The sequence below is a fragment of the Falco peregrinus genome, chromosome 9 (genome assembly GCF_023634155.1).
Source record: "Falco peregrinus isolate bFalPer1 chromosome 9, bFalPer1.pri, whole genome shotgun sequence".
Lineage (NCBI taxonomy): Eukaryota > Metazoa > Chordata > Aves > Falconiformes > Falconidae > Falco > Falco peregrinus.
The window spans coordinates 17,608,881-17,624,443 of NC_073729.1; the positions used below are offsets into that span (position 1 = coordinate 17,608,881).

Here is a 15,563-nt window from a genome sequence, read left to right on the forward strand (position 1 = left end):
GGAGAAGAAGAAATGAAAAGTAAACTAAAACATACCCTGGACCCATGAAATAAATGTTTGGGAAAATCTGCTTATTCTTTTATGTAGTATATCTTCCAGGAAGTGCCAGTAAGCTAAAATATCATTAGGAGCAATAAATACATCACGGGAAAGATTTCACTAGGCTAGGTGCAGCGTGGCAAAAGACGTTTTAAGTGGTTAAGCTAAATTCATTTGAAACAGAAGGTAGGAGAAAAATACAGAAAAGAAGCATAATGCAGAAGTTGGCCTGAGGAAACAAATGACAGATAACGGGTGCTTGTTTTCCAGGTACTGTTCAGCTTTAGTTCAACCCGAGGTTGAACTTTCCTCTCTGGATCCACCTCTATAATTTGATCTAGGATCAAAGCAACAAAGTTATGTTGTATCAGTTTGTAGTATTGATTCAGTCTGGTAATAATAATCCCCTATTATTGCCAGTTACTGTACCTAGTCTCAAAAATTTGAGACTACTAGTAGGTCTTTTTATTTTACTTATTCTTTTTATCTTCGGCTTTGACCAACTTCTCCAAAGCATTCCACTTCACAGGCAAATTGAGCTCCCTTGTATTTGACAGGCTAGAGTGTAGGCTTCTAGGCATACTTCTACATGCATTCTTTGAGATGCATACTTAACTTTTTTCTGTTTAGCTGTTAGCTTAATCCTTTTGCTTGATTTTTTTAACAAGCATCAGACAATGCATAAAGACAATGTGGAAGGAAACTACAAAAGGTCACAAAAGGAAAGCAAAGCCTAGTGCCCTTAAGTAATATTTCTTGTTACTATTCCAGTTCCTCTTACAATTTGAAGTTCTTCCCAAAGACAAGTAAGATCCCATTCACAAAGGTCTAGTGTGGTGTGGGGGTGGAGGTATAGTTGCATGAAAGCTGTTGGAGTTAACAGAAAATAAACAAAATGTTCCCGATGTTTTTACAAATCTCTGTTACAGAATTTCATCTCTTTGTAACTGTGGAAGGTGGGGTATGTTACAAAGATGTGATTTTCTTTTTTTTTTTTTAGTAATTCTTTCTTTTGACATTGGAAAAGAAAAAAACAGAAGCCTTCTCTTTGTCATGGTTCTGTTTGCTTATGCTTTTGGATTTACTAATAGAGAAGGACGATGGGACGACTGATCTCACAAGAGTATCTCCACATTGCCTTTTCAGACCAAGATTGTCTCGCTCTCTCTTTCTTTGAGACCCAGGCTTCTATAAAGCAGAAGGCACTTCATTTAGAACAGAATGAGCAAAAGCCCTTCTGCCTGCTGTGGCCATTACTGGTCTTTGACAGAAGAGTCAGGCAATGAGAGAAAACAGATGTAGAGTGCTGTCCTTATTTGAGCTAAGACATGCGGAAAGCTGACAGTGACGTAGATGGTTTTATTTGTCCTTGGTTTTAAATGATACCTGCAGTATTCACAGCATAGTAGTGCCAGCTGATTTTTTTCTGCCTTTTGCTTTGACAGCCCTCATATTGAAATGGGACTTGATGGTGTGGAAATTTTCACTAACTCTTCAGGGAGTCACCATGTGTTGCGGAAGGCTCACACCCGGGTGGATTTGGTGAATTCTGCCACAGCCAAGGTATATGGCTTTAAAAATATGTATTTATTTTGTTATGCACGTCATTTTTTTTTAATTATTTTTCAAAACTATCTCCTCTCCTCTGACAGGACAGATAGTGAGTGTGGGGCCTTGACAGTCCTTGTTAGTTTCTTGCTTTCTTACCTATAAATGCTTTCCCTGATTGAATCAACTATAGGGGAAGACCTCTCTGGCTGTGGGACTGTACCTCTCTGGGGCACCCTGCTGTATGCCATGCAGTGCTTCGCACTGTTTCCACCTCTGTGAGCCTAAATGCTGTTTGCTGGTCAGCTCTGTCTGGTCTGTGGAACAGCGAACCAAAGAGAGGCCATTTGGTATTTGTACGGGAATAGGGGAGGTACAAACCTACCTGTGTGTGTGGGGCGAGCTGCCAGAAGAAATTTCACATGGGAGCAGGTAGTTCTGCACTGGCATGCCAACTACATCATCTGTCTTTCATGCACATCTATAAACGAGTCAGAATACCTTACAACAGTTTGGTAACTCCCAGCTCTGAAGGATTTATCTGATGTCCTCCATGTTAATTCCATTAAAAGTTGAAGAAAAAAATACTGTGCTTGTATAATGGATAGAAAATAGTTAATCAGAGTAAGGGGCATTCAGTAATTGGAGGCATGAAGTGTTGAATCCATTGCATGCAGAGGATAATCAGCTGAAAGGGTGTTGTTGAATACGCATTCTGCATAAAGGGCAAACAACCAGGGGCTGTGGTTTCTCCCTGTAGTTATTTGTGCCTGAAGTCGCCCCCTTATGCAGTTATGTACGGAATTGGCAGCTCATTGCCACTTGGTAGTTCCGTCAGCAGAGGCGGGTATTTTCCTGGCACAGACAGAACCATCCAAAACTCTTCTGCTTACTTAAAGTAACAATTTCTTTCCCAATCTTTGGGTAAATGCTGGTAACTATACTGGGAAGGGGAAATAGAAATCAGTGTTTAAACTCAGGTTTCATTATTTTTTCCCCTATTAGCTTCTTGCTTAAAATATATTCTATCTTTCTACTTTGAAAGCTCTGTTTATTTTAAAGAAGTGAAGACATTTATTTAGACTATAATCCCGTCTAACAGTGATGGAACAAAAATGAAGTAAGGAATGTACTATGAAAAATGTTTGATTTGTACAGCTTCTTTGTCATTGTATTTTAACATGCTTTGGTTATATTTAACATTATCTGCTCTGTCCTCAGATATCAAAACACAACTTGTGTCATCATCTTCCTGCTTTTCTCAATCTTAATTTAAATTTAGCATTTCAATTGAGAAGTGTAGCCCTCCCTATTTGGGCTAAGGGCATGGCTCTTGCTAGTAACACATGACTCCTGCCTTCCGATAGTGTGAAAGGGATAGAGCTCACTTACTGCATTTACTTATGTAATTACATGTTTCTGTCCTGTGTATCACATGCAAAATACTTTTTCATATGACAAGAGAGAGCCCCAGCCATAAATCATTCACGATGTAAAGACAGAAGAAGATTATGAGAAGGACAGGAACAGAAAAATAACATTTTGTCTTAATATTCTGTCAGGTGCTATATTCCTGAAAACATTTTTTTTGACTGCATGTTTGTTTTCCTCATAGAATGGTGGAATATACATTTTAGCTAACCAGAAAGGCTGTGATGGTGATCGTCTGTATTACGATGGCTGTGCCATGATTGCGATGAATGGGGAAACAGTTGCACAAGGATCTCAGTTTTCACTCAATGATGTGGTAATATATTCAACTATAGCTTCTTAGTTACTCCTGAAATTAGTATGGCTACACTTAAGCTCAACATTTATCAGACATTCCAGATCCTAGGTCCGTGTCTCTAGACGAAAAAAGATGTATTTTTACTACGCTATTAAACTATATCCAAGGTTTTTCCTAATCAGATTGTCCAGACCTGAGCTACAGTACCCTCTCCTGCTTTTGCAAGCAAGGAAGAGCTGTCACAGTGGAGGAATTTAATGAAAAAGTTTGTGTATGCGATCACTATGTTTAGAAGAGACCCTGTTAACTTATATTCCCTTATCTAAGAACAAAAGGACAAAGATTGCAGTGTTCTAATTACGACCTGGTTTGGCAGACAAAAGATTTGATAGCTTAAGCTTTACTTCAGAAAGCCCTTTCTCAGTAGAGTTGTCATCAGAGCTGTAGGTTTCCTCACATTATGCACATTCATCTTTCCCTAGTATGCCTCTTGCTTTGTCCTCTTGTCCTTTGCCACAACTGATGTTGAACCTTTTGTTCAGCCGTCTGACAAGTGCTGTAGATTTGCTGTGGTTTATGAGTGTCCCCGTGCACTCAGCAAAGCGAATCAGTTGTTCTCGCTTTGTATTGTAAATGATTTTACCAAGTCAGAAATAACTTGGAAAGTGAGTATAAAAGTCTGTATTGAAAAGTGGCGTGCATTCTTCCTCCTCAGCGTTTTTCCTAGTCCAGGTCTGTCAAACATTGTTTATCTGTTTGTGTAGAATCAATCTAATATTGAAAGCCTTTCCATAGGAGGTGCTGGTTGCTACTCTGGACTTGGAGGATGTTCGAAGTTACAGAGCAGAGATTTCATCTCGTAACTTAGCGGTAAGAATTCTTTACAGAGGTTATGTTTGTAAACCCTTGCCAAATTTGACTAGTTATTGAATTTAAAAACTATTTGCATTTTTTGATTTTCACAGTATTCTACAGACCTGATGTTGCATAGATATACGTTACATTAAAATTGATGTCTTCCCAATTCTTCTGTACTTTTGCTTAGGCAAGTAAAGTGAATCCTTATCCCAGAGTAAAAGTGAACTTTGCTCTGTCGGGTTCTGATGATGTAGCTGTACCTACTTGTATGCCAATCCAGTGGAGACATCATAGTCCTGAGGAGGAGATCAGGTAAGCACATACTGAATCTGTTGCTTGAAAGTTATTTTGAATTAGACTGCAAAACCTCAAAAAAAAAAAAAAAAAAAAAAAGAGATAAGATTCTATTTATATTTAAGTAAAGAAAGTATCTTGTCAGAAGGCCACAGTAAATACATTGACATGCTTAGGTCTTATTCCATAACCCTCCTGGAATAAGCGTATTCTGTAATTTCAGCCTTGGTCCTGCATGTTGGCTTTGGGACTATTTAAGGCGCAGCAAACAGGTAAGAACAACTGGTTTTGTTCTTTGCCTTGGCATACACATCATCTTCTGTGCCATAGGGACAGTACACATTGTGATGTGCTGCTGTTAATGTGAAGAGATGTTAGTCCAAGGTGTAAAGTTTTGAGTTTTTCACTTGGTAGCTCATTCAAGCTTAAAACCTGTATGCAGAATGTGACTTCAGTGTGCTCTTCAGACCTTTACCCTGGGAATCATGCTTTCTTTGAAAGCAACATTCAAGGTTACTTCATAAAGGGAATTTCTTTTTCCTTGAAACACATCTTTTTCAGTAAGGAGAACATTTTAATGGCATACTGGAGATGTTTAAAATAAGCAGAGTGACATGAACTACTAATCTAATAGTGAAATAGGTATGAAAAATTTTATCCTTTTTATGAGCTCTTCTGTCTTACTGTAGAGTGTAGACATACCGAAGGTTTTTCTAGCCAAGGGGTTTATACTGACTACTTATTTCATTATCCAGTCGATGAGAGTTTAAGAGGGTTTGCTAGGCTTGGTTTTTTTGTTTGGTTTTGCCGAGCAGAACATAAGCAGGCTTGAACGATGCATATGTAATTCTTTTATGAGAGTATGTTTCTGAATGGTACAATATGTTTTTTTCTAATTTTGCTATTTGGAACATCTTCCTTGCTCTATTTTCAAGGCAGGATTTCTCCTACCTCTTAGTGGTGGAATTGACAGCTCTGCTACAGCTTGCATAGTGTACTCTATGTGTCGCCAGGTTTGCCTGGCAGTCAAGAATGGAAGTAAGTAGATACACATGTCTAGCGAGCCATGCTCACTAATGGTTATGGACAGGTTAGTATTAGCTGGATGCAATAGATGCAAGAGGTTGTTAATGGTAGACTCTTGCCTAGTTTTTCTCATGGAATCCTTTGTATCTCTTCAGAAATTTCGATAAAAATGTGTGTCCAGGTTTCAGGTTATTTGAATTGGCTTGATAGTTTTCATTTTGTGTTAAGAATCGGGTGTGGAACACAAAACTACTTTCTCCTTAGAATATTATTCATAATCTTGGCTGGTGTAGTTTTGAGGTTTGAGTTTATCATGAGAATTTTCTCCTGTTAAATTCAGCACTACAAAGCATGGTTAGGCATGGTTCAAGCTCTTAAACTGGCTTTAAGTAGACTATATTCATTTAGGTAAGCCTTTGTATATACTGGATCATATTTTCTATGAAGTTTCTTTAAGTTTTAGAACAAAAGAGTTTAATATTTCTGTGCTCAATATTAGGAGCAAGATCAGTAATTCTTTTATTTGATACATGAAAATATCTTTGGGGAGTTAGATGATGGAGTCATTTGTGAGGGGCAGGGTAAAGCTAAATTGGAATACAAGAAATGTACAATATATTTGCATATCCTGGGTAGCAGGCATGCAACAATTTCTGCTCGTTTGTTTCTTTTGCTTTGTCCTCAGATGCAGATGTGCTGGCTGATGCGCGCAGGATTGTGAATGATGAGACCTATGTCCCTGAGGATCCTCGAGAATTTTGCAAGCGGGTCTTTACCACTTGCTACATGGCTAGTGAGAACTCCTGCCAGGATACTTGCAACAGGGCTAAACTTCTGGCTGAGCAAATAGGCAGGTACAAGTCGAGAAGTGCTGGGAAAAAACATCATGTTCTGGCAAAGACTTTCATATAAAACTTTTGGACTTTAAAATGGGAAAAAATAGGAGAGGAATAGTAGGTGTGTTAATAGGAGTATTACAGACATTATTATTGAAGTGTTTAAATGTGAGGCAAGCTTAGAAGCATTTGGTGAAGGACATGGAAATTTGGAAACAGGCTCTGGAAAGTGTATTCTTTCCTACATTTGTTCATACCAGATCTGAGCTGCTAGCAGCCTTAAAATGTCATTTTGTGTTGGTGTTGCTTTTTTTAATGCAATTTTATATAGCCAGATTGTGCTAGCTGAGTCACTTCTGTTTGAATTCTTCTCAGTTATCACATCAATCTGAACATAGATGCAGCTGTGAAAGCTCTTTTGGGAATTTTCAGCATGGTGACAGGTCGAACTCCCTGTTTTTCTGTCTATGGAGGGAGCAGCAGGGAAAACACGGCACTCCAGAATGTGCAGGTATGTTTCATGTAGGCTGAATGAGGTCAGACCCATTTGTTTCTTGGATTATTTTGAAAGAATAGAAAATGATAAAGTAGCAAGGGGGCCTTTCATTTGTATTGCTGTGAAAACCTGAACTTGTGGTGTGTCCACAACATGGGCTTCCAGTAAATAGTTGTCTGCAGCAGGAGTCTACAATCCCATGTTACTCAGCATACCGAGATAATTATTGTTTGTGACTTTTATAGGATGGTCATAAAGAAATAATACACACGTGTATTCCATCAATAGCATTGGTCTAGACGCTGTTTAGAAAAGCATCCCAGCAGCAAGGTGCCAGGTCAGGAAAATGAGTAGCAAAGTATTCTAATAGACAAGTGTGATTCCAGTAAGATTGTGGCATGTCAGGACTCAAAAATATTGCTGATAGTGTACTAGACTTTCCTCTGGTGAATGTTCACAGCCTTTAAAAGGCTCTGTGTGAGGTGTCAAGCTTACCCATTCCAACTCCTTGATGCTCTCGGTTTTAGAATGTGGAATTTATTTTTTTTTTACGTGAGGAGGTATTTAACCTTCAATAGGCTTATAAAATGCAGCTTAAATACACATTTCCGGTTATGCATTTTCATTGTGTCGGAACAGATTGGTTCTGTGCCTGAGTAGTGCTGGTGTACATATCCTATAGAGTCACAGAAAACTTAGGTCCCTAGTGACTTCTAGTCCCTGGCTCCAGTTGTACCTTTCGTTATCTTGATAGCTTTCTTCTTGGCCTGTTCTTAAAAGCTTCCAACCCAATAAGAAACTCTGTTTTAATTCTGGCTAAATGTTGATTGTTGTGTTTGATAGTTTTTGTTAGCTGAGGACTTGATCTTTCTTCCCCTGCTGTTATTGGAGAAATCCAGCTGTCTCCTCTGGAAGCAAACAGTGAATCCTTGGTCAGCTTTTTGGCGATGGGATAGGCATTAGTCACAGAGAAGTGTGGCGATTTGCTTAACGCCACATGCAGTTGTGGGTAGAGCTGGAGGCTAAATCTCAGGTCTGTTTGGTATTGTTACCATCCTTAGAAAAAGTTGAGTTTCGGAGTGGGGGCAAAAGCATAGAGAACTTTTTACAAATTTTATGTAAATAAATGCCTTTAGTCTAATATTCCATAAAAGTGTGTGGTAGACAGATGGTTCATCTGCATACTTCGTGGATCCATATTAGTGCTTGTAGGAGGTAGAAAATGGCAACTACTCCCCATACTGCAATTCAGAGTAGAATAAACTTGCTCAGTCATGTAAGTCTGTGGGAGTGGCAGGTAGTAAACCTAGCTCTCCTCTGTGCGTTTGGCATCTTCTCCACAAGACCATACTTCTCACAGTAACACTTTCCCTCTGGCATGATGTTCTTTATGGGTTTATTTACAGAACTGATAAATAAAAGCAACTGGGGAGAAATTAACTGTGCTCTGTAAATTTGCTTTTTTTTTTTTATTTTGCTTTGCAGGCTAGAATAAGAATGGTCCTTGCCTACCTGTTTGCTCAGCTGACACTTTGGACTCGTGGGATGCCAGGGGGACTCCTAGTGCTAGGGTCAGCCAATGTGGATGAAAGGTTGGTGAAAGTTAGGAATGTAAAACCAGGTGAACTGGGAACAGGTCACTGAATTTCCTTGCAACTCTACCAAATCCCAGTGTAGATCATTACTCAGAAGAGGTAACAAGCTAAGAATATACCAATAGCTGTAGAATTAATGAAAACAGTTGAACCTGCCTGAATGGAAAATTGTGTATTTTTCAGAAGTTTAAAAAAAGTATTGTCTTTGGTTCTCCAATAAAATGCTGTTCCATAGATGTTTACAGTAGAGCTCGCCTGTACAGTTACGAGCTTAACCTTCCAGTCTGTTGTTTGCTGTGTTTTCAATTACTGTATTAGGAATGAAGTTGTGAAATTTGAGTTGAAAAACAGGTTTTAAAAATCCAGAGTACTGTTATTAGAGCCAACTATTTGAAGATTAAAGCAATCCCCATAAGATTATGGGATTAATCTCTCAAACTGTGAAAGTAGCGTGTGCTGATTCTGTGGAGTGTTTGGGCATTGGTTTTTTTAATTGGTCAGGACAATATTTTAATTGTTTTGCATCAGATGTGTTACCTTAACATGGGCAGTTCTGCAGTGCTTCATAATTTCTTAAAAAACAGTCTTCCTTCTCCTGGCAAATTCATGGCTTTAGGGTAGCCCCATTGCAGCTGAATATGTTTGTCCCTTGTGTATAAATATATTAACAATATGCAGTCTGTTTCTTCATGTCTTTATACCACAGATACATTGTCTATAGTATAAAGGATTATATATTATACTAACGTTACATTATTCTTTACTGTTACTATATAAAATTCTCTCTTGCTTAGTCTCCGAGGTTACTTGACAAAATATGATTGCTCAAGTGCTGATATCAATCCCATTGGCGGAATCAGCAAGACTGATTTGAGGAACTTCATACAGTATTGTATTGAAAATTTTCAGCTCACTGCCCTCAGAAGGTGAGTAGTGAAGCAGTAGTATTTGGTGACTGTATGCAGCATATTGTAGACTTCATAGTTTGGGTTTCTCAGCTAACAGAGCTGAGCTGCAGTAATATTGCAAAAGTTAATAAAGAAAAGTATTCTGCACATCCCTCTGTTTTTGAATGATTGTGTAGGCTTACGCAATGTAAATTGCTGGGTGCTGAAAATGCCGCCAGTCTCAAAAGTTACTGCATACAAGCGTTTGTGGTGTTAATTCCACTGAAGGAACTGTTTGAACTGGATGCTTTATTTTTTTGTTATAAAGTGTCGCTTTTTAAACCTGGAACAAGTTGAAAGTATGATTTCTTCAGAGTTTTTTAGCCCTTTAGAGTTTTGAATAAAGCACTTAATTTTTATCATACCAGACTGTTAACTAGTACTCATGAGGCTGGATAGAATTAATGTTTTGTTGTTTGTTTTTTTTACAGCATCATGTCAGCTCCACCCACTGCGGAGTTAGAGCCTCTGGTGGATGGACAAGTGACTCAAACTGATGAGGTAATGGGCAGTGACTTTAAAATGTTCTGGTAAGCTTTATCCCAAAGTTTGGTTTCTGTCCAGGAACTACTGTTTGCTCTTGTATATATCCATGCTTGCTGACAAGCATGTTATACACGGTCTTAAAGCTGCTAACAAGGCACTAGTATCCCACACCAGCCTTATCCATGTTGAAAACAGTTTCCAAAACACCAGATTAACTTCTTTTGAATTATTTTATGTTTTGAGCACTTAGAAGGATGGGTGTTCTGAAATTCCCTTTGTTTTTTAAAGTTTCTTATTTCTTAATATCAAAAGGGGGTCAGTCAGGGCCTTACTGCTATTGAAATGACTGGTGGCAAAGCCCTTCCTCTTGTCCCTGTGCCTGTCTCTTTGCTAGCCACCTGGATAAGAGAGGACTGGTAAGCCTAAATCTCCAAGGGCTGTTGGATGTTTAACTGTAGGGTGTTGTAAAACTCTTTATGATAAAGCAAAGGGTTGCTGAACTAGAATTAATGTTTGTTGGTTTTTTTTTTCATTTGGCCTTACCTTACTGATACACACTACATTTAAGGGAAAGTGAACAAGTATTTCTCAGGAAAGAAATGTTTTCACTGGCCAAATCAAATACACTCATAGAAGAATTTCAAATCTCATTTCAGAGAGATTAAATTCCCCCCCGCCCCCTACTCAAAATTACTCTCTCTTTGTCTTTTTTATCATTTGCAATTTAATTTTGGTGTTTCTTTGATTAAACTGGGTTATTGTAATTGCTCCATGAAACCAGTAATTAAAATTTGTGTAGTTAATATTTTCAGTGACTTTCCGTGTGTTTGATTTCAGGCAGATATGGGGATGACATACGCAGAGCTCTCAGTCTATGGCAAATTAAGAAAAATTGCAAAGGCTGGACCATACAGTATGTTCTGTAAGCTGATTAATATGTGGAAGGAAATCTGTTCTCCAAGAGAGGTATTATACAAAAAAAAAAAATCAAATCATGTAATGTCTTCACCAAAATAGAGTATGTCTGAAGAAAAGTTGAGTAGAGTTCCCTTTAACTGAAGGGGACAGTGAATTATTCTGTGTTTAGAGATTATTCTACAACTGTAGCAGAATATGCTGGAAAAACTGGTATGCATCTCTAAAATTAAAGGAGCTTGTTGTCTGTGTTGCAAACTGTTAGAACGGTAATTGGGTAATTTGAAAACAATTACTTCAGAACTATACCTTCAGGGCAAAATTATTCTCTGAAATATACATGGCTAACTACTCTTGAAGCCTTTGGTTATGTATTCTGAGACAGAAAATGGCTCTTGCTTTGAAAGAATATGTATGCTGAAGAGGTATCAGCTTTGCTGTTACGCAGTTCTTGCCTTCTTGCGTAAGAAGTGCGTAAAGGAAAAAGTTCAGATTGTTACCTGAACTGCAGAGGCCAGTGCTTACTGTTAGATTCCTTACAAGGCACTTCTTCACTGGTAAATAATAGAGACCGAGGTAGTGTCTGAAAATGGTCTTAAATGCCTCCCACAAGTGGGGTCATCCATGGTGATTCATACTAGTAGTGGTCGATACTTTCTATAAATGTTAATGTGGATGTGTAAAGCTAGAACACAGTCTCCAAAATACTGTTCTCCTCTAAATTTTTAAATACTAAGGAACTTCATCTGATTAAAAGCTATATTCTTTGTACACCAGGTGGCATCAAAGGTTAAGCATTTCTTCAGGATGTATTCTGTTAACAGACATAAAATGACCACTCTGACTCCTTCCTACCACGCTGAAAACTACAGTCCAGATGACAACCGATTTGACCTCAGGCCTTTCCTTTATAATACTACATGGTCCTGGCAATTCAGGTGCATAGATGAACAGGTAAATGTCCTCTACTTCATGATCGGTTTTATATTTAGAGTCCTTGCAATGGGACTCTAGTTCCAGTGAGTCTCCAGCAGAAGACAGATTACCATATAGGATGATAATTATTACAGAAATAACTTGTGATCATTTTTTTCACATAACTGTGAGGCTAAGAGTTCTCGGGTTTCAGTGTAGGCTGGCTTGTTTTTTTTTTCATTGTTAAATACAACTTGTCATATTGTTGTGAAAGTAAGAAAAAAACCAAAAAAGAAAATATATGTACTGAAGCCAGAAACTAATAAGTATACCCATATTCATGAAGTCTTGTGCTAATGCGGAGAACAAGCTTATGTGTTTCGGTTTCATTTCAGGACTTGTCTGAAGGGATCTGTTTAATTGCAGGATTAAGGCTTGACCTACATCTGCGTGGGAAAAGCCAGTAAGCGGCAGCAGTTCATTGTGAATGCTTCTCCCACCTACATCTGCAACAGTTCCTTTTTTGAACCTCAAGTCAGTTGACTCACAAATATGTGTTTGCTCAAATACAGCAACATTAATGGTACAGTGCTTAGTTTGAGCACTGTGAGGTGTGGAGGGGCTCAAGCAACTATTGGAACCATGCTTAACATTTTGTAGTTTTTAGTCACACCTTTTGACGTTATTTTAATGCATTTTTCTGATATTAAGTGCTGGGCTTAAGAATTTTAGCACCTTGAAGTTTTCTGTGCCAGAGACTTTACACCTCAGTTGCTTTTAAGAATATGTTTATATATGTAATAAAATATTAATTCCCTCGTCTCAGAAATGCCAGACATGCTGTAATAGTGTTTTACTACCTTGAAACTTAGGATAAAAGCTACCACGTGCAGTGCTTTTTTGTAGGTCTGCATGGTGGGTTTTTTTCCATCATTTTGGACTTTTTCCCTCTGAAGTCCAGGACAAAAGTTCTTTTGGCTTCAGTGTTGGTTAAAATATTTTTGTAGGGTTTGGACCAAAATGTAATTATTTTATGCTTACAGTAAATGTGATTAAGATCTTCTAATGATCCAGGATATTGTTGTACTCTTTAAGTAGATTTGTTTGTAATGGCAGTTGTGCTATGCAAGGGTACTAGCCATTGCAATTTACTTTGGAAAGCTGGGAGTCGACTTTGGGGAAGAATCTTTTATGTAGGCAACAGTAACCTGAACTGATTAAGTTCAGCAGTAACCTGAACTGATAACCTATTGTTACGGATAGCTTTTTGCAGGACTGGAAAATAATGACTTGCAAGTAGAGACTGCCCTATTCAAGAAAGGAAGTACTGTAAGGGTTTCCGTGTACTGTGCGTGTTCAGCACAATTGTAATTCTGAAGACAATCACTCTCTAGGACAACGTCTCACTGATAATTATGCTCCTGGGAGTTAAGTGGCACTTAAGGTTTTTCTGGCATAGGAACAGGACTGTGAAAATAAGGCATAAACTCTAAATGACATAAACCCCACCTTTAGTTAGGTAATGCCAGGTTTTCCTGTAGGAGAGTCATGTTACAGCCTGAGCTCGTTTCTGAAGGGAAATGGTTTGAAGTGCTAATGGTGGAGAAATCTGTTGGATTTGTGGAAAGGACTTTTCTACTTCAGATGTTTGTAGTGTAGTCAAGCCAATGTAGTTATCCGCTGTTTTAAGAGCAAAACTCCCTCTGTATGTGCTGCAGAAGGAACAGGAGTAAGAGGAAGTTGAGATCATAGTGCTTGCTGGGAATTGCTGGATTTGCCCTTGGAGTCTTAATGTCATTTGGCTCTAGCTGAAGGTTCCACCTGGGTGATAAAATTTCTAGTGGTTTAGAGCAACCTAGGAACTCCAGTAGCACTGTCTAGCTTCTGCCTTTGATTTAAGGATGTGTGGTCAAAGTATGTGTGTTAAGGTAAAGGGCGTGTGGTGAGAGCATGTGCTTCAACCGTTTCTAGGTGCCAAAATGTTCGTTGGGATTTTAATAGCTGGCATAATTTGAAGGAACTGTGACACAGCTCAGAAGAAAGCTGGCACACCTACCCGCAAGGATTAGGTATCTGCAGTCTGTCCTCCGCTTTGTCCAGTGCTTACTGGTCATACCACAAGATCAGCTGCATTTGGTCAAACCAAAAGATTTATCAACCTGAGTATCATTGTGTGTCTCTTGTGAACAGTAGCAGATGCTGAAGAAAGAACACAAGAACAGGGAATTTATAATAAGACCTTCCCTATATATCCCCATAGATTTGAGGCATGTAGAACTGAATTTTCTAGAGTTAGAGATAACGTGCAGAACATTGTGTTTAGTTTGTGCTTTTGGGTCTACCCTCCCAAGAGTTTGTAGAATCTAAATAACAGCTTAGCTTAATATAAGGTAATTGCTTTTCTTACATTTTAAGAACAGTGAAGGTTGGTTTCATGAAATTGTGTATATGTGCATGAAAAGCATTTCTTTCCTGTGTTCATTTTAATTATTCTAGGTTCTCAGTTACGGGCAGGGTTCCAAGTTACAGCCTGATCTGATCTGATCTGACAGCTGGCACTGAAAGGGGCAGTCTTGCCTCCCTGTCTCTCCTGGCTTCTGAGATGGCTTTGGTGCTTCTCTCACTCCTTGGTCAGCCAACTGAAGTCACCAAACTGACAAAAAACTAGGAAGTGATGGGAGCACGGAGCTGGGGGGAGGTTAAAGGGGATGGGTGGGAAGAAAGTTTGACCTTCTCTTTTGACTGCAACTAACACCTTGTTTGGCTCAGTTGTCCCTTAGAGCATATCGTGCAGCCAGCTGCTGGTAAATCTGGGCTCTATACTGTTTTGCGATGGAAGTCTGAGAAGGTGGGAGACTTTAAATACGAATGAATTTTTACTACTGAATCAGTTTCCTTTTAACTTCCAGGTGTCTAAGCTAGAAAAAAAGGAAGGAATTTCTCTAGTCGAAGACGTGGACTGATTTGCTATCTTGTTTAACTGTGGTAATTAATTTGCTCAACCAAATGTTCGAAACTGGAGTATACTGTGATGAAGAGCCGAGGTGACCGAAACAATTGTTGAGATGACCATTGTAAACGGTAGTTGTCATCAAGTCCTGGGTTTTTTTGTTTTGCTTGATGTTTCTTATTTGCCTATTTTTTTAATTGGCTCCCTGTTTTGTTCCAAATATACTTAAACCATAGTTTGGCTAAGGAATAATTTCCTAAGTCTTTTCTTCAACTACTTGAGTTAATTGCCTTTAGTTGAAAATATTTGGATAAGCCCATAAATCATAAATAAATGCAGGTAGTCTTTTGTGAAAGTGAATACACATATTAAGTTTGGTTCTAATAATTGGGATATGAATTTTGAGTAACACTCAGCTGAAAGTATAAGATTTTAACAGTTCTGGCATGTGCTGTTGAGGGAAAAACTTGTTTTATTTTGCAATAAACTTGTGATTCTATAATACTAATTGACTCAGTCTTTATTTTACATGTTTTTTTATTTTTCTAGCATTGGCTATGTAGACTGGTCCAGTGTTTTGAATGGCCACATAAGGTCTAATTCAGCAAGATATTGGAAGCATGTCTAACTTGAAGCAGATAGGTAATCTCCTTGTTAGCGGGATTCAAATTAGAGTTCAGCTTCTTGTTTTATGTCTGCTTGCTGTGTAACTTGTGACGATTAAGTTTAAAATCTCTTTCTTAGTTTTCTCAGAGAGGAGTAATACCTACTTCATCAGGATATTTAATTGTTACTGCTTTCCAAGATCCTCATCTGTATTTTAAGGGTTCTGAATAAAGTTGGCATGGTGTCTTTTCCCTCCTGGCATTTTTGATGTGTAAAGAGAACTTGGTGTACCTGAAATAAGAAATGTCTTCTGGTGCATGGTG

At 38.4% G+C, this 15,563-nt stretch overlaps 1 protein-coding gene across 4 annotated transcripts in view; it reads left to right on the forward strand.

Annotated features, from left to right (window-relative positions):
• Positions 1-15,138, forward strand: part of NADSYN1 (NAD synthetase 1) — a 19,166-nt gene extending 4,028 nt beyond the window's left edge. For 2 of the 4 annotated variants that reach the window (XM_055813474.1, XM_055813477.1), the window contains exons 8-21: positions 1,485-1,602; positions 3,203-3,334; positions 4,112-4,186; positions 4,362-4,486; positions 4,692-4,740; positions 5,404-5,506; positions 6,180-6,348; positions 6,706-6,841; positions 8,312-8,418; positions 9,216-9,347; positions 9,800-9,869; positions 10,692-10,820; positions 11,547-11,723; positions 12,080-15,138. In XM_055813474.1, the coding sequence (XP_055669449.1) occupies positions 1,485-1,602; positions 3,203-3,334; positions 4,112-4,186; positions 4,362-4,486; positions 4,692-4,740; positions 5,404-5,506; positions 6,180-6,348; positions 6,706-6,841; positions 8,312-8,418; positions 9,216-9,347; positions 9,800-9,869; positions 10,692-10,820; positions 11,547-11,723; positions 12,080-12,151 (1,594 nt within the window). In that variant the 3' untranslated portion in view covers positions 12,152-15,138. The remainder of the gene's footprint in view (positions 1-1,484; positions 1,603-3,202; positions 3,335-4,111; positions 4,187-4,361; positions 4,487-4,691; positions 4,741-5,403; positions 5,507-6,179; positions 6,349-6,705; positions 6,842-8,311; positions 8,419-9,215; positions 9,348-9,799; positions 9,870-10,691; positions 10,821-11,546; positions 11,724-12,079) is intronic. The other 2 variants (XM_055813476.1, XM_055813475.1) reach the window with 2 other exon arrangements.
• The last annotated feature ends 425 nt before the right edge of the window (positions 15,139-15,563 follow it).